Genomic DNA, 23,446 nt, shown 5'->3' with positions numbered 1-23,446 from the left:
CCTGCTCCAACCAGTAAACTAAGTTGTATCAATAAAACTGGCCCAAAGCTCTGAATTTGGATTTCAGAGAAAGTCTTAAGATTTTAAGTGCCAGTAACAACAGAAGCAGTCAGACTCCCTCCACAGCTACCTCCAGAGGAGCTGAACCAGCATTAGCAGCAGCGGGAAATGTTTGCAGTAGTATCTGAGTGTGGAGAAACACCAGTGTTCCAGCACGCCGTTGCCAGTTCCCATTTTGGTGAGTTTGACCCAGAGCATTTAACGTTTCAACATTAGTTCTGTGTCTCATAATGCCCTTTACGTAATGATCGCTCATTTGGTTCCCATTAAAATCATGGTATTTCTTCTGCAAACCACTGCTTGTAAAAATCAAGCCACCCAGTTTTTCATTAGATTGTAACACAGGAAATAAATAGTCTGTCTGTAAGATGCATACTGTAATTCTCAAACAGAGAATAGAGAGGGCTTTCCTTCCCCTCTTGAACATGCAAAGTTCAGATCTCAGAAGTAGGAACGTGAAAGATCTGTTAAGGGTTGCTGAGTCTGTATCTCCTGCAAAAACACAACGTAGTTAGTCCCTGGTAGATGTTCCTCAGATACTATATTGATAAAAGGAGAGTCTACAGCGCTTTGTAGTCAGGGTGGCAAGAATCCTCTTAACATTGGAGAAATGGTAGGTGCAGCTCTTGCAGGTCGTCCCATCGCCGCTACCTTTCAAGGCAGCACAGAACGGTTCCTTGTATTATATATACCAGCACTTTGAAGAATTTCGTTTCAAATGTCTCAAACAATGGGGGTTTCACCGCTTCCTGTGGGAGCCTGCTCTGCAGCCTAACTCGTTTCACCATCTGGAGCGTTTTCCTGAGTGCCTGCCCGCTTCTAACTTTCTTTTGATTGTGCACCCACTATTTCTTCTTAAAGGTGGCTCACCAAAAGTTTCTGTTGTGTGAAATTCATGCTACGTGGTGCTTTTTTATTTTTTATGAGGATCAAGAAAACCCTGAAAGATTGATGGCTTCTTCTCTTTGCTTTTTCTTCCCCAGAAATAACAATAAGTAATTAATAATGTATTACTGCTTTTCTAGCCATTCATCTCAGCGATTTACAAGGAAGGTCAACATTGTTGTGCTCTTTTTACAGATAGGAAAAACTGAAGCACAGGGCAGGAAACAACTTGCCCAGGATCATTGAATGAGCCTGTGGCAAGACTTGGATTTTTAACCAGGTCTCCACAATAGTGTCCTACTTTTTTTTTTTCTGTCCAGTCCAGTTCCCTTTGGCTTTGTTGGAGTACCTAGGAAGGACAAGCTTTCCATGAACTTTATTCAGAATTGTCATATTGTAACTGAGACGTCAGCCTGTTGAATATTTAACAGTTACTATCTTTCCAATGTGTTGGTTAAGCATCCTAATTAAGTAGTGATACATAAAACCAACAAAGCATTTTAACAGACTGATTCAGTCCCTGGGGCCTCTAAGCTGAATTTCCTTCAGCTAGCCCGTGTTTTCCCGGTTGCAGATTGTCCAGATTGAACACAGTATATATCAAGCACACTCTTATCAGTGCACTGCAGGGAGATTTCCTTCCTCCTCAGAGCCACCATGCTTACTTCACCTGTCGTATTTCCCTTAGCTGTGGTTTTCGGTAAGCGTGTTTCTCGGAATCTGGATAGTTGCTAAATTATAAATCTTCCAATTTGGAACAATAACACCGCGATCTGTACAGCACGGTGCACCGGGTAGAGAGCGATACCCAGCCTAGAGCTGAACAGGCTCACCCGGCTGTCAGAAGCAGCCCTGGCCTTAGCAGCGCAGAGCTCTCTGTGGGCTGCTAGCAGGCAGGGTGTTTCTCCTACCAGCCTTAAAGCTTCTGCCCGTCCGGCCTGTCATCTCAGCGAATACCTTTACTGGGACTAGATCTGCCTGAGCACATGGTAACACGGGTTTTGTTCCTCACCTCCCCATGGGAACGGCCGGGGAAGGCAGCCGCAGCCGTGTGCTCGCAGTCCAATCTGCAGGGGGCTCATAACTTCCCCACACCGATCAGACACTGAACTGACAGCACACATCACGTGTGAGATGCAGCACTCTGCATGGATCGAGAAATGTAAAATTAGAGCTCTGGGTAGGCCAGAGTTATGTCTGAGGGACAGCACATAGGTCTTCCTGGCTGCTGACCACTTTTAAAGTATGCCAGTAAGTGAAGCCCTGACCATCTCAGTTATTCCCCCCACTGCTCCTTCAGGCCTCCTTTATTCCAGATATCATTGAGCCAGTGTCTGAGGATTTACCGAAAGCTGCAAGGCTGCTGTAAGTCACTGAGCACATTGTCTTTGCTTTCAGATTGAGTTTGAGAAATTACCAGTGGTGTTATGCTTATGCCTCCTGGCCATGTGAATAGAGGAAGCTAAGAAGCAGCAATAGATTACATAAAGCGGGGAAATCCCCCTCAAACTTCTCCCAGACTATCTCAAACAGAAGTTGATTTGCATACAGACACTACAAATAACTCTGCAATGGCTTCTAGCCCATGAAAGGGTTACACGTGCTTGCCTATAATCATTTAGGCGAGTTCCACCAGTTGAATCACTCAGAGAAAATAAAAAAGACTGAATCAGAGCCTGTAGTGAAATCTAAGCAGTTTTATGTAGCATCAGCCTACTTCAGGTAAGGCTACAACTGGGTAATGCTATTCCACACAAAATCAATGGGAAATGTTCAAAACCTATTAGTAACTAGCAGTTATTCTAGAAAAACAGTGTTTAAAAGAAGCTATGTTAAGCTTTATAATTTGTGATTATGGATGGGTGGTATCATTCTTCAGCTAAACTTGCAACTGAGCTTCCTATACAAACCCTTTTTGGTGCAAAATGGACCTTACTGAAAACCTGAAAAAAGATATAGTATCCTGTAGTTGAAACCTATGGCCAGCTGCTTTACAAAATCTGAGACTCATTAGGCCTGGAATTCCTGAGCAATGCTGTTCAAAAAGCATTGATGTTAAACAGGCTTGCAAAATACCTGTGATTTTTTTAAACCTTATGGTTTAACATAAAAAAAAAAAAAAGTGAGCAAAAAGAGATAGCATATTGAAAATGCATATTTACTGGGTTATCTCACACTCAGAAATGTAGTTGACTAATATGACACTACAAAAATCTTTTACATTATCTTTAACGCACTAAGGATGACAATGTTTATAAGCTTAGTACATCATGACTATGGAATGCCTAAATTGTTCTTGAAGACAGATGGTATTTTCTGTTCCCTTGCTGAGAGAGGGGGCTTTGGGGGTTTAGGGGGTTTGTTTGTTTGTTTGTTTGTTTTCATAGGATAAGATTATAAAGTTCCCAAAGGCTCACTAAGAGCCGTTTCTTTGGAAAGAATTTGCTCACTTACTCCTTTTCCTAGCTTTCTATTGAAAAGTTCTCAGATACATTTCCTGCCAGCCCTCTCCCAAAGCTAGGCAGAGTATAGAAAACCGCACTGATTCTTTCGGCTCTCCCAGTAAATTCACAGAAGGATATTCTGTACATTTTCTGGGTTGTCAAGCCAGCTCTATATTAAAATTAAGTATAGTAGGGTAGGGATATAATTTTAAACAATGTTGTAGATGCCTTGCAGTAAATACCAAAGCTGTTTTAAACAATCTTAGAACTACTTTTGTCAGTATAGCATATTTCTCTTGAGGGAAAATCAAAGGTGTATTGGCAAAAGTGGGGTTTGTTCTACCTGCATTAGGGTTATCATCATTGTCAGTATAGTTATACCAGGACAACTATATGAGCAACTCTTTTCTATTGTAGTTGCTTTTCATATAGTTAACAAACAGGGTTAGAGAGGAGAACCGAGACACAGCTTCCCTTGACAACCTGTGTAAGCCTTGTGTTTCTTCTGCAGTATATCACCTCTGCTGATATTAATAATGTCATGGCCTGTTGCAGTGGAATACCTTGCCTTTCACCCTCCTTCTTTCAGCTTTATTGACTTTCTTCAAAGCTTTGATACAGAACAATAGGAATCAGCCCAGATATGAATTGGCTGTTCTGCAGAGTCCTTCACATAGCTGAGGTCTCCCTGTGCTACTACAATGGAGCTTGTCTCAATGGGTGAGCTGTAGAAATTGGAAGAGGAGAAGTACCTATTTGGGTCTGGGCCTGGGACACCTTGCAATGCAGTTAATAGCAGCAAACATGAGGACATGGCATGATCTGACTGTTGATTCATTAGTACCTTGGATATTTTGGCCTGATAACCGTGTGTGTTTCTTCAATTTGTGTTCTTTTCATCAGCTTGCAGGTAGATCAGGAAGACTTTCATTTTGTTTTTTTAATATCTCCTCTCACAAACAACAGTCCATTTTCTACATAAAGTGTCTAATCACAGTGATATACTATCCTGTATTTACATAGTAAACTTCATCCCAAAGCACTTTACAGCCTGGCACACACATAGGACTAAGATTAGAAGAGAAGCAGCTCATACTGGTTAGGAAGAAGGCTCTGCTCTCAGCCTAGGTATTAGGAAAGCATATAGGGTGGAGCCTTAATATTTTCTCTGAATCCAAGGCAATTTGCTAATAGTTGGAAAATATATTGGTATAAGCTGTACTCTGTTTAACTCTAGGAAATGGGTTTGAACTGTAGCAAATGAGCTGTAATAGAGAATGTCAGTCATCCTGCACACCCCATTCTCAGTTCATAGGCACTGACTACCAAAAAACAGTTTTATTGGAAAATTAATGTGATGCAAAGTTCCTCAGCAAGTGTACGTTGGCCTTTGGAGGGCTCTGCCGAAGGATGGTTAAGGGGCCTGGCCTGTTCTAAGGTTTGTCTCCAGAGTGCAAGAGTAGCATCAGAAGCTTTGCTAGCCAGAATGAGAATGAGAGTCTGGACATTGGTGACTTGAAGGACAGCCAGGCAGGCAGCAGGAAGAGGTTCATTGCATACAAGTCAATCCATTTTTAGCAAGTCTGTGAAATTAGTTCATACTGAATTAAGTACGTTGATTTGTTTTGTGGATTAAACGGGTTTCCAATTGGTTGTTCGCTGGAGGAAATAGTAACCTTGTGATCTCATTCTGACACACTGGCATTGAGGTGTCTGTCGTTATTGTGTGTTTCAGATGGAAAGGATCAAACAAATTTAACCTTGGAAGGAACCAATCCTGCCCTGCAGACCATACGAGTGAGGAACACTGCCTTGAAAGATACTTTACTTGATGCTGCTTTACCCAAAACTACTGGTGAGAGTCCAAGCAATACATCCAATCTGTAGAAAGGACAAATGAAACCTCCACTAAGAAATGAATTAATGACAACATTGGTTTTCAAAACCAATGCTTTCTGGTGAAGCAGATAGTGGGCATTCTTCTTCTTTTGCCCCTTCAAAGACTAACTTTAAAACCAAGTGCTGTTCTTTGTATGTGTGGGGCCATACTTACCTCTGAACTTATGAAAATCCTATATTTTGTTCAGGTTAGTTTAAGTGACATAGTAATAAAAGCCTCTGAATGACACACATGCTACTGAAGAAGCATAGGCCACATATGCCTTCCTAATTCACCCCGTCACCTCACCCATCTGGAGGAACCGACAGTGAAGCACACAACAGTGCTTGGTGTCCACAGCCCATGACATACTGAACTGATGGCTTCTGCTTTTTAAGAGAAATTATAAACCCACTCATTGGCTTGATTTAGAAGCAATAGTTCAGTGAGCTCTTATTCCTGTAACTCACTTGAAAATCACCAGAGATGATGTAACAGAGTTGCTAATAGCCAGGCTCTGACGGTTCAGCATGGAAGGAGAACAGGTAGCAATCCGAAAGGTGGGAAGATCAGTGCGTATTACAGCTGCTTGGCTTCCTCTGTCTTCAAAGCACTTTTAAAGTATTCACAACGTGACTGCAAACCACAGAACTATTTACTCACCTTACAGACTTAGAGAATGTATGACTTGCTCAAGGCCACTGAAGGCATCGCTCGCTGCGCTGTGATCAGGATCAGGTTGTTCCCAGCTCTCAAGCCTCATATCCCTAAGGGAAAGCCATGGGTTCAGTTTGTGCCGACTGCCGATGCACAGCTGTCATTGGCCTGAGAGGCTGGTTCTGTCCTCTGCAGTCACAGGGAGAGCCTCCCTGAGCAACATCTTGAAAAGCAGAGTAACCTGTACAGAAATATGAGAGGTCTGGAGTACTGCCAAAGTGGCTGTAGGTAACCCAGCAAGGAAATCAGCTGCGGTGAGGCCACCTGTGGTAGTGAGATGAGCAAGTTGCCATCTGCTGTTTGCTAGGCAGTCTTTGGGTGAGAGAACCTAGGGAGCACGTGGCCCATATTAAAAAGTACTGCATGCCCTTACTGTGGCAGTGCAAGACACGGAGGAGCTGATGGGATGTGGAAACTGATGTTGTGTCACTCCCAGCCACCAAACAGGATGGTATGGAGAAGGTAGCTCTGCAGCTATCTACTTACATGCCCGCTCCCAAAGCTTTGGGCTCTCCTTTAACAAGGAAGTTTCCATCACAACAAGGAAGCTACTCCATTTCAATAAGCTACTTTTAAAAAAGCTAATACATTTCACCTTGGGGAAGAGCAATTCTCCAGCTTCAGCATTACCAGTTGTGTGCTTTGAAGAGACCTTTGTAAAATTTAATTTTAATTTTGTTTTAACTGAAGTTTAGTTTTTCTTCTTGACAGTGCTACACTACTGGCCCTTCACTCAAACCCTGCTGAATGTGCTTGTAGCCATTTTATCTGGGTATCTTGTAAATATTTGGTAGAGCGCTCAGACACAGGAGTGTTTTTGCTCTTACAGTCACATGCCTGGTTCCAGGACCTCTCAGAAGCACAAAAGACTGAAGGCAGGGAAAATTCCACTGAGATGCATTTGAGTCTCCAGGGAGCAACTGCACTCTGTTTAGACTAAAATTTCTCATTGCTGCCTCTCCATTTTTTTTTTTTTTTTAAATATGGAAGGATACAGAGGGGAAGCTGGAGGGTAGGGTTTTTTGTTATTACACCAAAATGCAAGCACTGTTTCACCCATTTCTCTCATATTGCAGGACCATTTGTGGTTGGAGAGGGAGATAAGCTTTTTAATGCTCTCTGCACTACCTGGGAAATTTCCATCCAAGTTCTAAAACGTTTTACAAACATTAATGAATTAGAGCTTAATCCTCTTCTCCTCAGCCCGGTGAAGCAAGTACTAAATACAAGTTTAAAGACAGGGCTAACAAAACTAAAAAAGTTGTGCCTTGCCTGAAGTCACGTGGGCAGCGTGGCAAGTGGATTCGGGTCTTTGAGTCCCAGCGTTCTGCCTTACACCACAGACAACGCACATCCCCTCCCTTTTCATGGCTTGCTGTACTCCCCTTTCTGGGATACAGTGAAAACATGCTGGCATCACACCTTGAGATAACCTTGCTTTTTCCCCCTTGGAACAGAGAGACTACTCACAGCTGCTGTCCTATGGGATTAAGATGTTGAAAAGATCAGAGAGGGATGTGAGGGGGGGTGGGGGAAAGCAAGTCACTGCTCTGTCTGCCTTGGGCATGTTCTGCCCCTGCTGCTGCCAGAGGAGTTGGTGTACTATCGGGACCTACCTCAAACATTTTTGTATGTGCTTCCGTATAACATTCAGGCAGGACTGTGGTAAAAATGCCATAATCAAAGAGAGAACTTGGCTGACAAGAAAATTGGACAGATGAGCCACTCCTGTATCGAATATATGGGATTTCATTATCCTTCAGTATGTGACCTGCATTTCTTACTGCTTCTTATTATCAGTATCCCATAACTACTGCTGTAGCCATCCTCTTTCACCTCTTCAGAAGAGAGGGATAATCCATCAGCCAGTTCCTCTCCAGTGGTATGAGTCAGGTTTTTACCAGGGGGATTAATGGGCAGCTGAAGAGAGTTGTTCCCAACAGGGCTGAGCAAAAAGCAATGTGCACATAAGCCATGAAGGGGAAGGGAAGGAAACAAATCTGTAGATTTAAAGGTTTTGAATTATTTCTTTTCCCTTAGCTTCCCTTGTCCACACTGATCGATAACCAGATGTGCAAAAGGTGGAAATGTATTGACGGTGGCTGGCGTAAGCAGGACTGAGAGCTTCTCCCACTTTGCAAACAAACCTGGTCAGTCAGCCCCCAAAACCAGATCAGTGTGTACCTGCTATTCCAGCTCTTGTAGGTGAGAGATGCTGGGAGAAAAATCAGATCACAGTGCAGCAGCCTCTTCCTGTCTCTCCTGTGACCCTGCGGTGTACCCCGGCACTAGCGCCTTTGGCCTCTTCATGCTGTTACCTTCTGTGACAAGGCCCCAACGCTGGTCCATGGGCTCGCTTCTTCTGTAGCAGCCCTCCCTGCAGAGGATCCAGACTCACTGCAAATGCTGTGCACAGTGCTTATTTCGTTCCCTGCTGAAAGGCAGCCAGGCCTGAGGTGAAACACGGCAAGCGCTTTGCCATGCCTGGCAGCTCCACGCAGCTGCTGAAAACAAGTGGGGGAAAAAGCGGTGTACAAACGCAGGGGCATTTTCACATAGGCAGGATGTAATTAGCAGAGCTGGAATTTGACCAGGACACTGGGGTTAAAACGCTGGCTTGCAGGTAACACACTGGGATCTTTCATAATTCAAATGCTCAGGATCTCCCGTTTCCATCCTACCTGGAAGATGTCAGGAGACCGTTCCCTATTTAATGTTCCTGGGCAGCTCTCTAACATCTGACACAAAGGAAAAAGTGTCTAATGGTGCTGCACCTGCAGTGCTTCTCCGCCAGCAACTGCCCACCACAAACAGCAGCTGAAAGAATCACATCCTGACAGGGCTACGGCTGCATTGTGGTAAGACACACCGCAGCTGCCTCCATGCCGTGGGGTTCACTCCACCCTTAACTCACATTACTCAGTTTTCAGGCCCCAAATTCCCACCAAACAGAAAGAAAAGACGATAAAATTAGGGCAGCCCCTCACACGTAAAATACAAGAGAAAGAATATCACCATTAGGTGCTGCTTCAACCTTATTCTCTGCCACTTGAAATAGTACCCAATTGGTATCGGACAACAGAGAATTAGATGAAGTGTTTCTCCCCAGTGCAGATGAGCGAGCTTTTCCAACTGGCCTTGCTGGTAATACACAAAGCATTAAGAGCGCATGCCTCCTCTTTCCTTCCAGCAGAGAAATCACGTTCAAAGCAGCAAAACATTTTTTTCCCCTTCATGATCTCACTTTCCGTATAAGCAATCTTTGTGTTTACTACGAGGATGTTGAATGTCCACAAAAGGTCAAGGAAGTCATTCATGAACCTCACGTGTGGAAAGTCCACACGACGTTTCTACCACGATGTGGCCCACAGTCTGAAATATAAATAATCGCTAACCTTTAACCCCTCATCCGTCAGACCCGCAGACCGTGTACTGTTCGAAGAGCTGACTTCCTCCCTGCGGTGCAGTGTGTGCAAGCAAAACAAGAGGTGTTCCTGCCATCCGAGAAAGCATAATCTCAGCATCGGCAAGTCAGAAAAAAGGGACCCCTCCTATGCCTGTGAGGGCTCCCTGTATCAGCTTTTGTTTTCTTTGGGGTTTTTGTATGCTTAGGCTGCCGTGCTAGTCCCCCTCTGTCAAGTGTTGCTTAATACGACCGCTGACCCAAACTTGCTGAGAGCACCTCAGTCAGTGGGGTAACAAACCTACAGACTGACTCAATGGCAAAGTGAGCTGGAGAAGGGAAAGTACAGGCAGCTGCAGGCAACAGGAAATCCAGCACTAATAAATAAAACGTTCTTATAGTCAGAAAGAGGAAATAAACAGCAACAGCACAAACTGAGAGGACAGAAGAGAGGAACACCGCATAACTGTGGGGTGGGAATCACTGCATTACAGTGAGCTTATTTTTACAGAACGGCGTCCCAGTTTGTTATGTGTTCAGACTGCAAAAAAACAGTGGGGGAGCGGGACGACTGCTCAAAGAGAGGGTCTCTATCAGAAGGAGTTGTCAACAACCACTGTAATTAAGGAAGCAGCCAGAGAACACACAACCTGAGCCGCCGCCAAAGTGAAATGAAAGCATTTTTTGTTTGCAGCCGTAGCCCCGAAGGATAATAAAAGATGCTTCCCCCGTGCCAAGTGAGGAGCTGCAAGGGACACCTTTTCTAGACGGCAAATGCCCTGCTCCCATCTTTCCAAAATTACACACTGTGGGGAGGCAGCAACTTACTCTTCCTACGTGCGCTTTCGAAGCACGTGCCCGCATGCCCTGTCTGACTGCAGCAGCCACCTCGGGAGGGCAGCCACCGGGCAGGTGAGCCCTCAACCACCATGGTAATGATGGAGGTGGCACAGCCTGAGCTCTGCCCCCCAGCCGATGGGCTGATCTGGTGCTGCTTGGTCCAGATTGCTGAATCAGCAACCCTTCATTTTTCCCCCTCACACTCAGCCGTGGGTGTGCCACAGCCCCACGGCATTGTCACCACCAGTGGGAGCTGCCGCATTCAGAAGAGCTGCACCCCTCGCTCCTCCCGAGGGCGGCTGCGTTTAGGAGGCTCGCTGGTGCCTTGGCAAGGAGCTTCATGCACAGCATGGCGAAATGGTGCTCTTCTTGCTGCTGGTAGCATCTTTCACCTGGAGTGACCGCGTGGCCTGTGCCCGCACGGCGGTGAGTGGGCTGGCAGAGACGAGGGGGACAGCACGGACTTTCTCAGCCATGGGACAGTATCATGAGGCTTTCACCGGTGGCTGTAGAAACTCGTGTGCAGGTTCAGCGAAGGGAAAGAAGTCATTCACAAATTGCATGCATGTTTCTGAATTCATTCATTGAGTGGCGTTTGCCTTTCATCCTCCCCCCAGCCCCGCACACATTGCTGGCATTCTCTCCCAATCCCATATAACAATTCTCAGGTCTCCGCAAGCCACTGCCTGCCAATGGAGCCCACGGTTGCTGGACTGCCAGCCCGGTCACATGAAAAGTTACATGCAAAGGTTTAACACTTTCTCCTGACCCCCAGCCCCCATTCCCGGGAATCCTCTGCAGTATTTTCCTAATAAGGTGCCAGGGAAGCTTTGTCCGGGCAGGGTGCTAAGGAGGTGGCTATGTAGTCCAGCATTTCCAGAGTCTTTGAGCTCTCTCCTAAGCAATAAATACAAGCAGTGGAGCCGGGTGAATGTCTGACAAGGCTGCCATTTAGACCTGAAGGAAAAAAAAGAACTGCTGCTTTCCAACCAAATGCATGTCGCTGTTGCCTCACTTTCTCTGGCCCAACCGCCGTACTAATGGTTAATTGCTTCAGCAGGTTATGGAAGTCACTTCTTAAAGCCTGTATACAGGGTACACAGCTAAGATCTGGTATAATTTTAACCTTCACTGGACATTGCCAATACGTTTTTTACTAGGGAATCAAAAAGAAAATACAGTCCTTTCCCTAAAGTCTTGCATTCCCAAATTCTAGATGATAGCGCAGGTATTTAATACATCACACAGCCTGTGAAGGTGACAAAATATTTTCTTTCACATCTCTCTTACCTGTGAGACATCAGAGAAAACACATGCTTTTGGAGAATCTCAAACTGAAGTGATTTTTTATTAAATATAGATGAAAAGCAGAAATATTCAAAAGTAGTTTCTGATGGCAGTGACAGCCGTTTCCTCACTATCTCTGTAACATGGAGGAGTGCAGGTATCTCCTGCAGAAGGAGTTCTTGTTCTCCACCTGGTGCTTCCATGTAGGATTTCATGCCTGTGACAGTGTATGATTCATGAATTGCAGCTCGGCGTTGGAAAGCATGGGAATTGTGTCTGGCTGTCTGCACCCAGCGTTCATCTGGGTTTCACATGGCCCACAGAACAACGTGCCAGTTGCACCTTCCAGCCAAATAGTTGGATAATCAAACTGAGCATTTGTTTTCAGTTTTAGGGTTTTTTGGGGGGGAGAGGAAGGGGCAGGCTGGTTATGAACTCCAACATATACGTGCATTTTTGTGAGTTTAAGTGAAAAGACCATGGCAAAATTTTAAGCTACAGTCTATTTCTATTGTCCTGTTTTAAGTGCCATCATTACCAACATTACTTTAAAAAAAAAAAAATAAAATTGACGGTATTTTCCAACTTCTCTGCTTTTCTCATGCATTCAAAATTGTAAGCCTGTTCTGCTTGACTGGCTGGCTGTTTGATTGTTGCTTTATATTTTATTACATCATTTAATTCTCAATTGTAAGTCTCCAAAATCATAAAATCTGAATTCTAGTCTCAGTCTCTACACTCAAATGTAACTACTGAAAAGTAGCTTGTCTAACTCTTTCGTATATACGGCATTTAACATACTTTGCCTAAATTCGGTATTTCCATCTCAATCCAAAGAGGAGACTTGAAAAATCCTGCTTCTCCCAGATGAGAGCATACCTGAATAATAGTGGAATGACTTTTCTCACTGAAAAGCATTAACAAAATACATGCATAAATACTAGGGTTTAATCAGCCGGTGCTGCCTGTTTATTTAAAGGAAAAACTTATCTAACCCTTCAGGAGGGATTCAAACTATTAGTGAGAATAGAGAGAGGTCTGAGCACCCAAATGGTAACATGTTTGTAGATGAAAAACTGAATTGGTGATGTCTGCGCCTGTGGTCTGCTGGCATTGCCCACCCTGCCATGGCGAGGAGGATTTTCCATTTCTGGAAGGTGCAATGAAATGGGGAAGCCCAGACATCACTGAATTGTCTTTCCATCTGTGAAGTATTGTCCTCAAGATACTGCTTGACATTCATTCAGTCAAATATTTTGACAATTTGAACAAACAAGCAGAAAACAAGAAGGAAGAAATTATTTACAATGAGAATGGTGAGACACTGGAACAGGTTGCCTACAGAGGTGGTAGATGCCCCATCGATGGAAACGCTCAAGGCCAGGTTGGACGGGGCTCTGAGCAACCTGATCTAGTTGAAGATCCCTGCTCATTGCAGGGGGGTTGGCCTAGATGACCTTTAAAAGTCCCTTCCAACCCTAACTATTCTATGTTTCTATGAAAATGGTTTGGATTTTTGGCCCCAGTGGGCCATCTCTGAAGAATAATAAGTAGCGCAGCGTGTGCTGTGTCTCTTAAATACCCTTCCTTGACAGAAACATATGTGGCATGTTTCCCAGGCTGTGGAAAGGGTTATCATTTCCAGTCCACCAAGTCACCCTTCCCTCTCCACACACCCCTCACCATCCCCAAACCCACATCGGGCCGGGGGGGAAAGCAAACATCACTCTGAATTGCTATACTGTTACCTGCCGGCAGGCGAGAGGGTGCATGTGCACACCACACATTATTTTGTGCACGTTCCTGAGAAATATGGTATTTGCTGTCACTTTATAGTGGCACAAAAGAGAAGTAGCAAGCCGAGGTGGTGCATACGCGGGCACGCAAGAGCCAAACCTGCACGCCTCACTGCCGCGCTCTGCGGAGCCGTGCCCGTTTGTGCTAGCGCGCTGCCGCAGCGAACCTTCGGAGGAGCCGTGGGACAGGGTGCCGCACGGCTTGGGGAGATGCCAGCGGAGCTTTTGTCTGTGCTTTCACTGTGGGTTTAAGAAGGGCGATTAGCATTTGGGTCAGAGCACATGGAGCAGCCCCGGCTGGGGTGGGAGAAGTCACACTGTGAGGCCACACTTGAACGTGGCCACTTTACTGTACCGCCCCGGGTACAAAGCCTACTTGTGTGGGGCACGTCCCGTCGTGCGTCACGCTTTGGTTGTCAGTGGCAGTCATGGGCTCCTGGGGGGGTGACACAATAACCTCTTTATGCTTAAGAGAATAGCGGGAGGCCATCGCAACCGTAGCGGCAATGAAGTGGTTTGGCTTTTGTCAGTCCCTCAAGGTAAAGTGCCCAGGCCATCGCTGAGCTGCCTCTGATGTGCTGGGAGGAGCCCACGTGTAAAGCAGCATCGAAGGTGAATGCAGGAGTTTGGGTATCTGGGTGGGAGAGGAGTTAGGGGAAACACCCGAGGAAGACCCAATGTTACCTCTGTGGTAACAACGTGATAAAACTGCTTATTTAAGGTAAAGTTTTACAGCAGGTCACTCTGAAGTCTAGGCTGCCACGGTCTTGTCGCCCTCACTGCCTTCAACGCCAGTGCAGCCACGCAGGGGATCAGCTCAAAGAGCTGCTCTGGCTGGAAATTAAACCTCTTTCTTTTAAGAAAAAAAAAAAAAAAAAAAAAAAAAAAGGTTTGCTTTACTTTAATGTCTCAAAGTTTCATTCAAAAAGAACTGGACAAATAAAAATATTAGGAATTGAAGTGAGCCAAAACAGATAGAACTTTGAAAAAAGACCCAATACAGACTATTTTTAAATAGAAGCTAATTAAATCTTCCTTAGGGTATTCATCGCTGTCTCCTTTGCCAGCCCCTCAGCCATCCACCGCACAAAGCAGTAAGCCTAAACAATTCAGATATGCTAAGCAAAGCTACTCTGAATATGGCTTCTAGCCTAATAAGTCAGCGCCTTATCCAGTTCCCATGAAAAGCATCAGGAAAGTTTCCTCCAACACTAAGAGACATAAGATTGGATTGCAGAACAACCACGTAACTTTTGACCAAAAAGCGAAGTGAAGTTTTTCTAAAGCACTGATAAAAGATTCATGCAGGAGAGCATGGAAACTCTAACTGGAGCAGTCGCTTTGCTAAATGTGTTTCAAGTGAGCATAATCATTTTTGGAGCCACACACATTCTCACTAGTGATGTGTGCTCTAAGGGGAAAATACAAACCAATCATTTTTTAAAAGGAAAAAAGCATTTATGATTTCTTATTATGGATGTGCAAAAAGACTCCCCCTCTGCTGCTGGGAAAACCAGTTCCTGCTCCGTAAGTGTTAAAGCACATCCTAATTTTTAGAAAGCATTTGTTAGGCAAAACAGGTTACTTTTTACAATACTTTCTTTTTTTTGCAATTGGATTCTTTCTGCTGATGCCAGCTGCTGTAGTTGTGCGTATCTTCTGGGAGGTGGTGTCTGTCAGTAAGTCCCACGTGGGTGTCCCCTCGGCTATCTCTCATAGCCGCCCTTCTATAAATCACAGCATATTAAAAAAAAGGGGCTAACACTGACATGTGAACTAATCCCCACATCAAAGAGAGCAACTCTCCCTCCTCTAAACACCCGCCCCCCTCTTTTGCTGGGAAAAGTCTAATGCCTAGAAGGTGATTTACACAAAACTTCATCCCAGTTGTTAGGAAACTTGCAGTGCCGCTTACTCGCCAACTGCAGAAGGAACCTGGGAATCAGGGTAACCACAATAGCTAGCCTGCGGCTTCCAGCATTTGGCAATTCAGGAGAGAAAAAAAAACCGAACAATTGGCCTGTTGCAGCAAACTTGTGTACTTGTTGATTGCATGGCAGGATAGGCATGTATATAGACAGATGTAAACGTGACTAGTAATGTGGCTGTGTATGGGCACATATATATGTGCATGTGTCTACAAGTACTTGTATAGCCACAGGAGTACCTGTCCTAACACATACACGAACACACAGAGGTGCACACAGAAATACCTCTCCCTCTATCTGCTAGGAGCAAGAAGGGCCAACAGGAAATGTATACGAAAAACATAAGCCTATATGGACATACAACTGTGCATCAGGTGTTCTAGACATGGCTAGCTATTAGTAGCATATGCTCTCTTAAAGTATTCCTTCCTACCGTAGGCTTGTTTCTGAGCTAATGGTTCAAATGCTAGGAATATATGGAGAAGGTGAATATGTCTGTATCAGCCAGGATTAAAACATAAACTCGCTCCTGCCCTTGCCTTTGCAAATGCTCCCTGTGCACTGACTGAGCACACAGGATTCTTCCAAATAATTGCCTGTCTCTGGAATGCAACTGAAAGGAGAAAAAAATACTTCTGTCTGGCTAGATAACTCTTTTTCCAAATCAGCGCTGAGTCTGTGCCTGTGCCAGGCACTCTCCTTCAGACATACCAACAAAGCGTACGGAGCATGGTCGAAAATTACACTGGTAGTTCTGTATTTGGAGTCAATAAGCAAAACACTCACCCTATGTGAAATGAGCTGTACTAAAGTGCATTTCTACAAGTATATAAATGCACGTAAACTAGAAACCTCCACCAGCATCACTGCTTCTGCCTGATTAGCGCAGCTGTGCCTGCTGCTCTCCTCTCCAGCCACCCACCCAGGGAGGCAGGGATGCCCCAGAGCCAGCACGCCCCACCACCACCACCTCCAGGTCACCCCTTGCCCCAGGCCAGAGGGCCATGATCACCAGTCTGCATAAGCCAGCATCACTGCCAAAAGACGCACGTGAGGCTCACTCCCAGTGCAAGAGAGTGAGCTGGAGTGGGGAACAGAGCTGGGTTTAGAAAAAGCTTCCTTTTTGTTGTCGTGAGTTGGTTGTAGTCCAGCTGCATTCACCGATGCGCTTTGGTGTGATTGCACAAGAGCTGAGGGGTGGAAGCAAGTAGCCGGGGGCAGTGAGACACGGAGGCAGCTCCCTTTGGTGGCAAGCGCTGGCTTAAAGCATTCATGAAAGTACAGCCCGGGGGGAGAGGGCCAGGCGTGCCAGGAGTCCCGCATCTCCCACTCCTCCTCTGCGGAGGGCACGGCCCGCATGGAGGGGAGAGGCAGAGGCCAAAGTTTTTGTTGTTCCAGTTACACCGCTCCCTCCATGTAGATGTGCAGCTCTGCTGTCTGTGCCTGTCCCCTGCCCTGTGTCAAGTGGAGAGGATGTGAAAGAAACCCCAACGTGCTTGCACCTTCACCTCCAGTACGTGGAAAAACAAACACAGCCATTCTCTTGTTTGTTGATTTAGTGCAGGGTGCTCCTTCCATTACAAAACCATTTCCCTGCAGGCAACAGGCTAAAACCTATTTGCTTATTATTCTGCAAAAGAAAACGAGGGTTTCAGCATGGGCTCACTCTTCAAGCATCTCTTCTGTTCATAGACAGAGAGGTTGAGAGAGCCCTCCCAGCTACCTCTCTGCAAATGTGCTGTGTTGACTTGTGCATAATTTTTCATGTTTTCTAGCTCACAAACACATGCAGCAGATATCTTTCTTTCTCTTCTTCTTGAAATACAAATCTTAGTATGGGAGAGCTTTGCACTTAGAAAGTTAAGCATGTGCTTAATCACAGGTATTTACATAGAGATGGCTCTCACCACTGAAAGCTGCATCCACAGCTGCGATTTGCAGACACACCACCCTCCCCCCCCCCCCCCATCTATTATTTTCAGACTGAAACCCTCAGACATGAACACTTCTGGGCACGGGGAGGTTTCCTCCTGCTGCTCAGGTTGGTGGCTGCCCCAGCTCTCATTTATGGCAGCCTAAACACCAAGCCAACTTTTTGAACTGGCACAGCAAAGTGGGTCTCCAGGTGTGAGATACATCCTTGTCTGAAGCAAACACATAGGAAATGTACCACAAGCCTCTCCCAGCCAGTTTGCACTTAGGAGGTGCACCTGGCAGCAGTCCTGGTGCTGACTGGGACAAGCCTGGATGAAAACTGCACGAAGAGCAGCAACGTTCATCTAGAGCTGGCACCAGTTTTGGCACTCGGCTGAATTAGCTGTTTCTGCTGAGTCCAGAGCTCTTTGTTTGTGCCAACACCACCCCAAAATAATCAAAGCGCTCTCAACACCTTTTTTTGTCACTTAAAATCACCTCTTTGCCAGCTGGTCTTTTAGATGGCAGCTCTTCTGGCTGGCCTTTCAGGTGGCTGGCGCTTTACCCTCCTCCCAAATCCAAACCAACTGCATTAAAAAGGAGTGAATTTACATTGCAGGGGCAGAGTACCCCAGACAATGTCAAAGGAAAAGCAGATCAAAAAGAGCTGCTAGGATTGGTGGGCTGTCCTTTCAGCCGCTTTGGGCAAGAAAAGCTCAAAAGAATTCGGTTAATCTGTTGTTAAACAGAGATTCTGTGATGGGAGACAGGTCTGTCATCGGCCGGGCAGGGAACCCAGCCTGTCTGTAATGGCTGCGAACTCCTTTGCCCGTTCCCAGCATTTCCTACCCATAGAGGCAGAGAGTTCACAGACTTGCTCCTTGCTGGCCCAACACTGACCGTCTCAGCCCTGCGGCGCCAGGACCCCGTCCCTCCGGCTGCTCCCGGGAGCGGCAGCAGCGCCGGGCACGGGCGCTGCCGTAGCACAGCACACCCAAAGGCTGCCACGATCAGAAGTCTCTCTCCGTAACTCTCCTGTGCGAGGTGCTCCAGATAAGCGTGGAAGTGCCTTGCAGGGCACTGGCAGTGACCAACTGGCTGCTGGTGGTGGTGTCGAAGAGTTAGGAGGTCAACTTGAGTCCCGAAGCAAGTGCTTCAGTGTGACTTCCAGTTCTAAGTCTGAATATAGACATATGAGAACAGCCTGACCCAGGCTAAGGCCTGGGGCTCTGGTGACTTCCCGCAGGCCGTGATTGCCACAGCCTCACTGCTCAGCGTAACAGCGCGACGCTGAATCTCAGCTAGAAACGGTGAGGAGCCCATACCATAGGCCTGCTCGCCCAGCTACCACAGCCTCAAAAATAGCTATGGCAGGTTGAGAGGTAACAGTAAAAATAAGCTTATAGATTGTAGGAAATGTAGGAGTGGTTTAATTTAGCAAAATGTAGTTATGCGAGTTTGAACAAAGCCAAAAGGTTCACGCTCAGCGTTGGGCGGCCTGCAAGGTTGTGAATTGTGAGGTTGGACGCGACGTGACAACTCCCATCAGAGCCATTCCTCCCTTCTCTGAATCAGCTGTAGGCACCAGTACCTGTGGGGAGGGACTACAGCCACCAGAGCACCATAGCGTGCTCATGGGGTTGAGGTTTTCTGAAGTCTCCCACCAAATTTTTTTTCTACATCATGTTCTGCTATGACCATAATGGCCTGCTTAGGATTGTGTGGCACATGCCTTGATTGCAACAGCTTACCGTTTCTTTCTTCGGCCCTAGAGGGTGTGCATGCATATATATGTGTGTGTGTGTGTATGTATATGTATGTGTACATTTCTAATTTACCAAAAAGACATCTTCACCCAATGAAAATTTCCAATTCTGTAAATTTTTATTTCATCGCCTTCCTTCTCTGCTGCTTTTTTGGCTTAGCGCACTGGCAGTGTGCTCTAAGTAACGGGTTAATTCCCCTCTCTGTGACTCATCTCCAAGGTCTCCCAGGCAGGATTCGGTATGGTGGTGTCAGCGGCTGCCGCAAGAGCTGTTTAAACATCTCTGCACGTCCCAGGGAACGAAGCGCTGATTCCAGGCAGCGGCACTAGGAACGTCAGGGTTTGTTTAACATTCGCTGGGGATCTTCCTAAAAAGTCAATGTGCCTCCCTATGGTTTTGTGAACTGCCTGAGCATTACCGTGCCGTTGGTTCAGCTTTTATTTTAGCGCATGAGGAGTGTTGTCCTGTGAAAGGGAACCTCCTGGTTTTGGTTTAATGGCAGAATGTGTCACTTTAATTTGATTTTAAATTATCTACCATCGAGCCTTTAACAGGCGAATCCAACACACATGCATTTTCTCCATAACAAATTTGACTGTCTGGAGAAACAAAGGTTGATAATTAGCTCACAGCAGTTTATCAGGACCGGGCCCGGGAATGGTTTAAAACCTCAGCAAGTTAGTGCCTTAATTTCTGGATACTGACCAAAAACCAAACATTTGACTTGGTGTAGCTTGCCCGTTCTGGATAATCTGGCTTTTTGAGTCCCCGGGGAGGCTGCCGGGCTCTGTTGCGGAGAGTCGGCACAACGGTACGTGAGGGAGGAATGCCGAAAGAGCAGACACCGCTCCGGGGTAACCAGGCATGCCAAGTCAGATGCATAATTCAGCAAGACTATGGTTAAATCTGGGAGATACATGTCTCTCCAGCCAATGCATGAGATCCCAGCACCTTTTGTACTTTGAAATACCGTTAATTAATATTTATCAGATGTAAAATGCAACACTAACTACTTCATATAGTATGCTTTTAAGCATCATGTTAGCATTCCCTTTTAAGTACATGCTACAGGCAGGCGGACTGATGCAGGTGATGGCAAGTGTCACCAACAGCGAACCCCCCTCAGCTGAAGGCCAACTTGTGGAACCCATCCTGGCTGCAAACCGGCCCAGACATGGTGTGAGGTGAGGCCCGTTAGCAGGAGGCCGGGGACAGCCACCTTCCATGGCCGCTTGCGCTGTCGCGCGGCTTAGGAAACAAAAGCAATCACAAAAGTAATCACGCAGTGATTTTTTTTTTTTTTCTGATGGCAGCTTTCCTCCTAACTCACAGGGGGGTTCGGAAAGCACTTGTGTTCATCTCCCTCCGCCACGTTGTGCTTTCCTGCTGGTGCTCAGCCTCCCGAGAGGAGGTGCGCCAGGGCAGGCGAGCCCTGCTGTGCCGTGCCGTGCCGTGCCGTGCCCAGGGAGCGCAGCCACCCTCGCTCCCTGGGGCTGGGGAGGTGTGTGGGGTACCCCATACTGACCCCCAACTGCACCCGCTCTGCCACCGAGAGGCACATCGGTTTGACCCCCCGCCGGGGTGCGCTGAGGGCGTCAGTCCAACATGTTTGACAGCACCGGTACCTCGAGACCACCGCGGCGAGGGCTTCCCAGCGGTTTGGCTCCCGAGGCCGCAGCCTCTGGATAACTTCCACCCGGAATGTATGTCACATTTCCTTCCAGCGAAAGCAAAATATTTACACTAATCCCGGGTCACCCGGCGGCCGCCCCGCTATCGCAAGCTGGAGGCGGCTGGGATACTGTAAACCGAGGGGCGCGAGGGCGGAGGGGATTAGTGCGGGCCCCCAGAATAAACGGTGCGGCTGCCCGGCGGGCGCTGCTGAGGGCAGTGGGCACCAGGGAGGTGGGAGCCGGGCTGCTGCTCTCATGGCGGGACGAGGCCGGGCTGGCAGCGGGGCCAGGGGCTGCCCAACCGTGCCGGGAGCTCCAGGAGAGCGGGCTGAGGTGGCGATGGCAGAGCAGAGCCAGTGTCGGGGACGAGGGAAGGCAGATTAGCAGAGCCCGAACAGATGTGTCCGGCGTCCCCCACCAGCCACCCTTCCCACACCAGTCCCCGTGCAGCCCCAGCATGGTCGGCACCTGAGGCTACGGCCACACTGATCTCACTTCTTTACCCACCTTCAAGCAGCTGTTGGAAATGTTCCTCCTGTTCTGCAGGAGTGTTTTCAGCACAGTTAAACCATGCTGGAAGTTGCTGGGCTAGACTTGCCCTACGAAAATGCACCGAATTCAGTGAGTTAAACCCATAAGCTTGAACTACAGGACTCGCAGCCCCTTTATTCCCAGACACCCGAGGAAAAGGGTGGCAGTTTCCCATTTGTCACGGTTTAACCGCAGCCGGCAACTAGGACCATGCAGACATTCACTTACCCATCCCCCCCAGTAGGGTAGGGAGAAGATGGAGAAATAGGATAAAAAAACCTCATTGGTTGGGATAAAGACAATTTAATAGAACAGTAATGGTAGGGACAATAATAATAATAATAATGGTAAAAGAATATACAAAATAAAGTGATGCAATACAATTGCTCACAACACAATGATCAGTTTGCCCAGCCCGTCCCAAGGAGCAATTGTGGATTCCTGCCCCCCAGCCAACCCCCATTTATATACTGAGCATGACACCTACGTTGTAGAATATTCCCTTGGCCAGCTTCTCCTGTGTATGCTCCCTCTCAGCTTCTATGGGAAGCTGAAAAAAGTCCTTGAATTAATATAAGCATTACTTAGCAACAACTAAAACAATGTATTATCAACATTATTCCCATACTGAATCCAAAACACTGCAGCTACTAGGAAGAAAATTAACTCTATCCCAACTGAAACCAAGACACCTTTGTAGTAGCTTGCACACAAATGATCATCCTGAGACAGCTCTTCCCACCTCCTCACAGCCTGAACCTCTCCCACATGCTGCCAAAATTTTCTTCTGTATCGTGTATCACACTGCTGATCAGCACCCGAAACCTCTGCTGCTTACTGCAACACATGTGTACAAGTCTCCAGATAAAGTGGCTGACAGCTCCTGGCCACCAACCCATCAGATACCTCTGCCTTTTCCTCAGCTCTCGCTGTCCCACTCCCTTCCACCCCTTTGCCCAAAGCAGTGACCCACAGCTGGGTTTCACGTGTGACTGTGGCATGTGTGACCAGAAAGGCTCTGTCAGGCGGGCAGCAAAATGGTGCTCGTTTTGTCTGCCTTGAACCCGCTGTGGGGCCATGAGGGCACTGAGCCTGCCAGCTCCTGGGCTGCTTCAGAAAGCCTTCACTCACCTGCTAAGACAGATGTGAACGTCAGGTGTGAGGTGTGAGCCACAGTGGAGATGGAGATGGTTCCATTTCCAGCCCCTCTGATCAAATGAGCCCCTAAGGAGCAGCAGGTGGGTTCAAACAATCCCACAACCTCTTCTGCTTTTGTTACGCTGCTGCCATGCTCCCAGAGAGATTCGTGTGAAAGTGTGTGCAGTAACCAAAATATTAACAGGGCATTCCAGTTATTCTTGGCTGGCTAAGGGAGACGTAACTGCACTTTTTGCATCAAATCATTTTCCACTGGCACTTCTCATAACGATTGTCATGGTGTCAATATCCGAGATGTCTCTTTGGGGCCAAAGCTGAAGAAGGTGGCATTTGGCCACTCTCTGCCACTTGGGATGTCTGGTTTTCCCCAACTTTGCAGAGAAGTTGCTTTGTGCTGATTACTAAGCTATTAGGTATGCAAGGCATAACTATAGCAGAAGGGGATTTCTGTGTGGGAGGAACAGTATGATTCAGATAGTCTCATCAGCCTTGCAAAACAAAATGTCCAGTCAACGGAATATGCTTTTGCAACACAGCCACTAATTTCTCCGCCTTTGTTTTGTACACTTAGCCATAACCCCGGTGCACCAGGATCTGGGAATCCGCCTAACAAGACACAGGAGGATCAGTCAAGAAAAGGGGAGTTTACAGAAGCACCGAGATGACCTAATACTTCAATAGCGTTTTCCTCTCTGGGTGAGATGTCCAGAGCATGGCGAGGGGAAGGAGGGAGCGAAAGCTCTCCCTGGGGCACTTGATTACCACCTCTTGTAACAGCTCCTTGAGACAGCTGGCATGGGAAAGCGGTAACAGGAACGCAACTGCAGCTTTGGAGACTTGCCCGCTTCACAACCCAACCCGGTATCTGGAGCACGGACACATGGCTGAATATTGCTCACATAATCACCGACTGCGCTGCACTGGTCGTTTAAAGGGGTTCATTAATGCAGCTGAGGTAAGGAGTTGGCCCTGCTGCTGGATGATTATGTTAGAGCAGCCTTCAGGAACGTACCACCCCGTGTTTTCTGGGTTTGCAAAAGAGGATGGTAAAGGTAGAGGAAAAGCACTGATTTCAATAAAAGATATTCCAAGTTGAAGTTCTACCTGAGGGTGTCAATTGTTATCTTACAGGTAAAAATACTTCCTGGAACACTGCATTTATGCA

General features: G+C 46.8%; 1 protein-coding gene across 1 annotated transcript in view; it reads left to right on the top strand.

The window, feature by feature from the left end:
- The window catches only part of RAD51B (RAD51 paralog B), a gene marked incomplete at its 5' end in the record, with an annotated part of 436,742 nt that extends 413,663 nt beyond the window's left edge, over nt 1–23,079 (top strand). The window contains 2 exons of the mRNA XM_082485944.1: nt 5,125–5,244; nt 22,853–23,079. Of these exons, the coding sequence (XP_082342070.1) occupies nt 5,125–5,244; nt 22,853–22,962 (230 nt within the window). The 3' untranslated portion in view covers nt 22,963–23,079. The remainder of the gene's footprint in view (nt 1–5,124; nt 5,245–22,852) is intronic.
- Between the last annotated feature and the right edge of the window lie 367 nt (nt 23,080–23,446).

This window comes from Vanellus vanellus (assembly GCF_965231255.1).
Source record: "Vanellus vanellus genome assembly, chromosome: 6".
Taxonomy (NCBI): Eukaryota; Metazoa; Chordata; class Aves; order Charadriiformes; family Charadriidae; genus Vanellus; species Vanellus vanellus.
Note: the sequence above shows the minus strand (reverse complement) of the source record. Positions and strands in the feature narration are given on the sequence as shown.